At 37.1% G+C, this 8,466-nt stretch overlaps 1 protein-coding gene across 1 annotated transcript; it reads left to right on the forward strand.

Moving 5' to 3' along the window:
• Positions 1-804: 804 nt before the first annotated feature.
• On the forward strand, positions 805-8,174 carry LOC104106555 (rho GTPase-activating protein 5). Its single transcript, XM_009615125.4, has 5 exons — positions 805-1,754; positions 5,226-5,346; positions 5,499-5,618; positions 6,665-6,895; positions 7,406-8,174. The coding sequence occupies exons 1-5, from the start codon at positions 1,345-1,347 to the stop codon at positions 7,979-7,981; spliced, it is 1,458 nt and encodes a 485-aa protein (XP_009613420.1). The 5' UTR covers positions 805-1,344; the 3' UTR covers positions 7,982-8,174.
• Positions 8,175-8,466: the final 292 nt, after the last annotated feature.

An 8,466-nucleotide genomic window follows, 5' to 3' on the forward strand; every position in this document is an offset into this window, starting at 1 on the left:
AATCAAGATTGAGCGACTCGAGCTATTTTCTTAAGACAATCTGTTCTATAACAAAATCATACCTAAATTCTCAAAACGTTGCACTAAATATCCTTTCATACTTCAAACAAAAACAAGAAATAATCAATAGCTTACACACTATATGCCATAAGATGACTGATTATCGAAAGTTTTAATCCCAGATTGGCACAACGTAGGAGTAGAGGCGGATCTAGAATTTTTAAAATATGGGTGCATCACTAAAAAAAGAAGGAAAAAAAAATATTTAGTGAGAATTAATCTCTCTTTCTTTGGAGAAATAACTCAACATTAAACCAAGTACACCATTCAAACTTCTTATAGTATGGGAACCAACAAATAATATTTGATTAATTTTATAAAATATGTATAAAATACCTAATTCGGTAAAAAGATCATGTGTTCACTTCATTTGAGCCTAAATCCACCCTGCCATAATTTTTTTTTTAACAACCCGTACTTTATCAAACTAGTAAATACATATATAATACATACTTTTTACTCAATTAACCATGATTAATTATATTCTCATTTCAATTCAACCATTAAGCTGAATTAAATTAAAAATTGAGTGACTGTAAGTTTTTTTGTGTGTGCTTTTAAAGTATTGATTGTTGTTTTTTCTGTCAGCTGTATATTCTCCTCCCAAACTCTCGAATGGGCCAACAGCTTACGTGGCAAGAACCCATTGGCCACTCAAGGATGACGCCATAAAGAACATTTAGTAGAAGCAATAAATTCCAAAAGTACCCCTCTCTCTCCCTCTCCCCGCTCTCTCTTCCTCCTCATCTCCAACAAAAACTATACTGATTCACAGATTCAAGAACCTCTCCACCCACTAACCCAAAATCAATAAAAGCAATAAACAAATACCTTTCAAATCCAACTTCACAGCAAAGCATTTCAACACTTTTTTCTCTCTCTCTCTCTCTTTCTATCAGTACTGTTAAAAAGACTCTGTCTTTATTGCTTCTTCAACGCGCCATTAAAAGGGCCAGTTCAAGAAACAATAAACAATATGACAGACTTCGTGATTCTCACGTCCCACATCTCTTAACTTGAACAAACTAGCCTTACCCCATTTTCCCATTTCTTAAATCCAATTCCTTTTTTCCCTTCCATTACTATAACCATATTTTCTTTGTAAAATCCGAGAATTGGTCTTTACTGGGTTTGGTGTTTCTTGCCATTTCAATTCAAGAATCTGGAAAAAATCATTTCTTTACTGGGTTTGGTGGGTTTTTGCCATTTCAATTCAAGAATCTAGAAAAAAAAATCATTTCTTTATTGGAATCTTAAACACATTTTTATACACCCTTTAAAACCATGACAGAGGTACTCCACTCCTCTTCTCCTTCCTCTTCTTCTCCTTCAATATCTACACCTACCCGCAATGGCCACACATTGTTTGTAGAAGAAGAAATTGAGAGGGGTTCTGAGGTTGCTGTTTGTGATTCTGAGGAAGAAATAGAGGAGAAAAAGAGAGATAAAGAAAGAAGAGATCATTTGTCTTTATTGGCCCTTTTAGTGACATTGTTTAGGAAGAGTTTTTGGATGGCTTGTAAGACAGATAGGGAAGGAGGAGGAGATCTGTGTGGTGGTAGTAGGGGTATGGAAATTGGATGGCCTACTAATGTGCGCCATGTTGCGCACGTTACTTTTGATAGGTTCAATGGATTCTTGGGTCTCCCTGTTGAATTTGAGCCTGAAGTTTCCAGAAGAGCCCCCAGTGCTAGGTACATTGTTTTACTTTTTGTGATTCTTGCTGAGGATTTACTGTATGGTTAATCAAAATGTTGTAGAATTTGTGGTATAGTAAATCTTGATATCCTTTGTGGTGATTAGTTTTAGTAATTTATCATTTGCAAATATGGAATTAGAAGTTTTACTCTTATGCTATTTTGTCTCCTGGGGAAAACTTAAAAAAGATAGTTAATACTTCTCCATTTAATAATTAGTTGTTAGTTGTAGAGAGTCTCTCTTTAAAGATTGCTTAGGTTGGGTTTTCAAATTATAAGCAGACATGTTATGTTTTCTGCTGCCTCATTATAATCGATTTTATCAGTACTGTTAAGCTTGATAGGGAAATCCAACCTCAATACATTAAGAGTGATTGAAGTCTTGCACCCAAGGGTGTGACCTAGTGGTCAATAAAGTGGGTGAGACCTATGAGGTCTTAGGTTCAAATCCCAACGGAGGTAAAAACACTAGGTGATTTCTTCCCATCTATCTAAGCCTTGGTGGATAGAGTTACCTGGTACTTGTTGCTGGTGGGAGGAAGCAGGTGTCTCGTTGAATTAGTCGAGTGCGCGCAAGCTGGCCTGAACACCACGGTTATAAAAAAAAGTGATTGAAGTCTCCTGTTACTTGGTGCTGCATTTATCTTTTCCATGGTAAGCACCTTGATATGTTCCCGGGGTCCTTTCTTTTCTTTTGAGATCCACTAGTTGATTAGTTATAAGTCCTAAATTGAGAATCCATCTCCCTTCCACAGAAGCTTCTTGAGAAGACTCGATACGGACACGTCTAGCACTTAGTTATGATCCTATAGATAATTCCTTCTAGACTCATACACTTGTAATCTTTGATGTTTGGTGTCCCCTCCTTTGCTATGATTACTATAAAAGATGCATTGAGGTCTTTTTGAATTTTCCCGTCTAGGAGTGAATTGCTTCTGCGTCCCAAATGCTGTTGGATAAATAGTGAAGCCATCAGGTCCCTGTGCCTTGTCATTGGCGCAATTGTCGACAGCTTCCCCGGCCTCCTCTTCTTAGGACTCCCTTTCCAATCAATTGTTGATCATTACTCTATGTGATTGAAGTCTATTCCCTACAAGGATGACCTCCAATTCACCTCTTTCTTATACATAGATGTATACAAACTCACAACAACAACAACAACCCCCCCCCCCCCCCCAACCTTATCTCTCTTATAAATTGGTCCCCCACAATTGTTGCTTCTACCAAGTTCCTCCCGTTAGTAATAATTTTGTCGGTGGAAAAACTTGGAATTGCAATCCCGTTAGAAATAGAGGTTTATCTCATTGTTTGCAGTTACTCTCATTGTATTGAATTTGTGGGGAAGATTGTTGGGGTATTACACCTGACCATCAAATCGTGGGATTTATCTTTTTTATATTTGTGGTGTTTGGGGTAACTTATCCATACCTTGACTAATCTACCAAGCAGCTTGTTGGTTCAGCCCACTAGCACGGCCACATGGGTTGTCAAGTAGCTAGGATTCCGACTTGAAACCTCTATGTTGTCACTCTCATAGCTCAACCCCTAGGCCATCCCCTAGGGAACATCCTATGATCCATTTTTAAGATCTTACATTTCCACTTCCTTTTTATTTCTTTGTGAACAAAATATAGTTGGTACAAATTGTGGTGAAAGAGGTTGAAGATGGTAATTCGTTCTTTCAACGAATTGAATCTCTCAATTTTTCAGCTTTTCATGGAACTATTTTTTTTTTTTTGATAACCGTGGTGTCCGGGCCAGCTTGCGCGCACCTCGACTAATTCTACGGGATACCTGCCACCTCCCACCAGCAACAGGTACCAGGTAGCTCTATCCACCAAGGCTTGGATAGATGGGAAGAAATCACCTAGTATTTGCCTTCGCTGGGATTTGAACCTGAGACCTCAAGGTTCTCACCCACTTCATTGACCACTAGGCCACACCCTTGGGTGCCTTTTCATGGAACTATTTACAACTAAGTTTCTGTGAGTGTGACCGTTATTGTATTCTTCAAAGTGTCTCTTCTTGCGTGAGCAGACATTCCATGTGGTCAACATTGTTACAGATGAATTCATCTGTCTATTACAAGTAGATATTATACTATGTCTTTGTTGTACTTTTATTCTAACTATAATTGTTAAATAATTTAGTGATTGACTCCTTATAGGTTAATTCTTAGTTCTTGACCATATATCCCATTTTGAGTTCTATATTTTACCTTAGACAACAGTTAATTTAAATTTTCAAAATAAATCTTTCCTATTTTACATTTTTTTGAAAGAGAAAGTGTGATCCTAGTCAATCGGCCATATCAATGGTGTCGTCCAGAAGAAAAGAAAGTATTGAAAGAGAGTTTAGCAATGAAATATGGAAAAGAGATTATCTTTGTGGGTTTACCTTAATAAGATTACAAAGCGAGTTATATGCTAATAAAACACCTTAATATATCTCTAGATTATTTAAACATTCACGTGTTGATCTATAGGTAAATTGGAAAGAGATCTTTTTCTTTTTTATAAATGACGACTAGAAGGAATTTTACTGGATCTTTATCATGTTAATTTGCATTAGAGGTCGTGGCTCATTGGTAGCAAAAATGTCCTCTTGTTATATTCTGCTCTGAAGTCACCAACTAATGTGAGTTTTTGATTCATTTATCTGCTATTTTTGTTTATGTTGTTCCTTGTCATGATATGATGAAAAACATAATCACTTCATCAGAAAATCTTCAGAACGTAACCAAATTGGGCGTATGTCTTATCTTAGTGCATAATGTCCTCCATCAGTGGGTGAACCATTGACTACATTTGTTGCGGTTGTTGCATTAAATTGTTGGCTACCAGTCATGTTGCAGTTTCGATGAATGAGCACATAGCCATCTCAGTTTCCTACTTTTCATTAAAAGCAATAGCAATTATCATATCTCCTCTTTATCAAGTTAAAATTTCTCATATTTTTGGTATATACAAGCATGCTGTTCTCTTTTAAATCATAAACTAGCACACTTGTCTAATTTGTAGGTTCTACTCACTGCTCCTGTTTTGGTCTTCAATAAAATTTCTCCTGTTTTGATTTTTAATAAACTAGCAGACTTGTCTACTATGTGAAAAGATTGTGTGATCTTAAAATGGCAATGTAATGTCATAGGTGATTGGTTTAAAAAGAAATGTAATACTTGAGTGCATTAAATGCTGTAACATTTTAGTTATATATTTATGGCGACATATCTTTTATTCCTGCTCCAGCTAGTAGACCTTGAAGATAATTAGGATTCCTTGAAAACATCTTCATGAAAAGAAACTGCTACAGTTCCATTTCTGTCGTTAGTGAGTTGCTTGGAATTTTTGCTGATAGAAGATTATTATGATGTTACTAGTATTATACATCGTGATAGTCATGCAGATATAAACTCTTCTATAAGTATGACTTCATCTTGAAGTGCTATTGATTTTGGTATTCCATCTGCAGTACCACTGTATTTGGAGTGTCAACGGAGTCCATGCAGTTATCATTCGATTCCCGTGGGAATAGTGTTCCAACTATTCTCCTTCTAATGCAAAGGCGTTTGTATGCTCAAGGGGGTCTACAGGTGCGCTCTGTGTTTTGTCTTATTCTTTCAAATATTCAAAAACTGCATTAACAATATTATTGGATGTCATTGTTATCATCATCATTGAGGAGTAGTGCTGTGTCCTATAATTGCTCATTATCATATCCGATTTGTTTGTATTATGTGAGCAGGCAGAAGGGATTTTTAGGATAAATGCTGAAAACAGCGAGGAGGAGCTTGTTAGGGAGCAATTAAACAGGGGAATAGTTCCGGATGGGATTGATGTACATTGTTTGGCAGGCCTCATTAAGGTACTTCAGACTTATCTAATATATTTCACCCTTCGTGAATGCACAGAAAAACTGTTAATGTTGTAGGCATTCATGCATATTAAACATGTGTGCGCACAAACGTGCACTTTTTCATATGGGTGTGTGCACCTATGTTATAAGAAATTAATTATGCTTAGGAAAACCTGAAATTATGCTGCAAATTACAAATACATGATAAAGGAAATGCTTCACTTGGATAGCATATAATATGGTACCTTGCTCAAAATTATGCAGATTGGAACATTTGCATTAGTTCCTTTATATTCATCAGATAATGGGATTCTGAGTGCCTCATTATATTACTGGCCGCTTTTGGAGGTTTAAAGGCTTTAAGCACAAACAACCGATAGAAGTCTTGTAAACTTCCTTCTTGCCAAAGCTGTGTAGGTAATAAGAAAAGTGGAAATAATAAGCCTACTCTTCACATGGTCAGTTGCTTTTTATAGTTCTTGGTAACTCAAGGCATATGACTTCTGATCATATCCTAGAATTGATGAATATATAGAGATTTTAGATTTCTATTCTGGTACATGCATCTTTCTCTGACCAGTTTTACAAGCATTTCTAGATTTTGTATTTCTTGCTTCCTTCAGTTGGGAGTCAAATCTGACATGTTCTTTCATTCTTTTCTTGTATACTTGCAGTAGATGACACCAAAACTTAAGATTGAAACAATGCTTATTTGCTTGTCAAAATTTACCATTTGGCTGCCAAATCATGCGATGGATTAATGAAGGCAAAACTCTAGAAACTTATGAATTTTAAAGTGCACCTAATTAGTAAAAGTCTACATAATTGCACCTTATGACTCTGTTGTAAATTTGTCTCACTAAAGTGACCGTGGTATCACAGGCTTGCAATTAGGCAACTTCCTTTTATGTCCTTGACGTTTATGGTTATTTTGTGAACTGTGATGTTTCTGCTGTAAATCTAGCATTTTATGTTTCATGGTTTCTATGTTTTGGTTATTTGAAAACCTGTTGTTGGTATATTTATCCTTGATTTGACATCATGTAAATCAACAGGCTTGGTTCAGGGAGCTGCCAAGTGGGGTGTTGGATACACTTTCTCCCGAGCAGGTCATGCAGTGCCAATCAGAAGATGACAGCATTGCACTCGTGAGACTTCTGCCGCCAACAGAAGCTGCTCTGCTGGACTGGGCTATCAATCTCATGGCTGATGTTGTCCAGGAAGAACACCTTAACAAGATGAATACGCGCAACATCGCAATGGTGTTTGCTCCTAACATGACACAGGTAATTTCTGGGCACTTGGTTTCTGAGACTATATGCACATTGTTGGCAATCTCTTTGGTAGCCGAGATAATTTTAGTAAGTATTGAAAAAAGATAACAGAAACATGATAGGGAAAATTATAACTAGCGAAGAGGAGGGGGTGTGGGGGTTCTCTCCTCAATACTGGCATGAAACTTCCAAGGGGGCAGTTTACCTTCCATAAGCTGAGAGTTTATAGCTAAGCAAATAGAGAATGAGTTGAAATTTGGAAAGCCAGTTGTATGGTTTCCTACATTATTACGGGTAACTCATTTTCAATGTGAATCTGCTCCATAACTTTTGGAAGAAAGTGAAATAAAAAATACCGCAAGTGAGAACAAGTTGCTATTCATATTCCTTCTTTCATTTTTTAAAAATAATTAACATCTGAACCATTAAACTGGTTCTGTTTCCGTGGATATCTGCAAACGGTTTCTCCTCTAATGGCTGAATCAGTATAATAAGTAGTAATTTTAAGCTTTTTCCTTGCAGATGGCAGATCCGTTGACTGCACTGATGTATGCTGTTCAAGTAATGAATTTCTTGAGGACACTCATCGAAAGGACCTTAAAAGAAAGAGAAGATTCCCTTATCGAACCGGCTTCTGTTTCTAACCTAGGCCGACCTGATGAGAATGGTCGCCAAAGTCCACCGCAACTATCTCTGGGAAACTCCAATGAATCAAATGAACTGACTGAACAGGTCTATACTGTAGAAGAGCCCGATTCAGCCAGGGTGTCTGAATCTAATCGAGTAGATAACATCACTGATGATGAATATCTTAGTTATACAACTTCTTCAGAGGAATCTGACGATAGTGTATCTTGTGAAACTCCTATCCATGTTAGTACTATGGCAAGAGAAGCCTGTGTGACAAAAGGTCCAAACTTTGAAGAGGACGCTCAAAGGATAGGCCAGTCAAGTGATTCTAGTCCGATGAAGGATGTTCTGAAAATTGATTTAGAGCCAACTGCAGTTCAGTCTCTGGGAAATGATAGTAAATCGAAAGGAATAAGCAACTTGAGCCGCATAAACTCAATGACAGAGCGGACAGAAGCCTGGCGGTAAAGAGGAGCGAACAACTTTCTATGCTGACTAAGATGGTAACAGTTACTGTTTGGTCGTGAAAATGTGAATGGTTAATGCTTCATGTATGTGTTTTAGTGTACTGTCGGTGGTTTTTTTTAACTGGTTACGGTTTGATGTGTACATTATACAGTCTGCTTTCTAAATACTAGAACGCGAATATGATTGATCTGCACCTGCACAATGTGGATGTCCACCTCCATATACCTTATTGCCTAATCTGTGTGGAGGACCAATCCTTTTACTTTTCTTTTGATGAACTGTATTTGGTATGTTAGAAATGTTGATGCTTCAGGACCACAACAAAGATAAAGTTTCTCATATTCTGATGCTACAATAATGTTCTCATATTAGTAAACCTGATCGAGGAAAAACACTATACCGGAAACAGCCTCTCTGCCTTCTTAAAGGTAAGGGTAAGGTCTGCATACACACTACCTTCCCCAAATCTCACTTGTGGGATTACA

This window comes from Nicotiana tomentosiformis, chromosome 11, assembly GCF_000390325.3.
Source record: "Nicotiana tomentosiformis chromosome 11, ASM39032v3, whole genome shotgun sequence".
NCBI classification, from domain to species: Eukaryota; Viridiplantae; Streptophyta; class Magnoliopsida; order Solanales; family Solanaceae; genus Nicotiana; species Nicotiana tomentosiformis.

Bases quoted from the DNA above. Each gene is read 5' to 3' on its own strand.
- LOC104106555 (XM_009615125.4), top strand. From the start codon at position 1,345: ATGACAGAGGTACTCCACTCCTCTTCTCCTTCCTCTTCTTCTCCTTCA. The intron at 5,347-5,498 runs GTGCGCTCTGTG...TTATGTGAGCAG, and splicing joins ATGCTCAAGGGGGTCTACAG to GCAGAAGGGATTTTTAGGAT. The intron at 5,619-6,664 runs GTACTTCAGACT...GTAAATCAACAG, and splicing joins GTTTGGCAGGCCTCATTAAG to GCTTGGTTCAGGGAGCTGCC.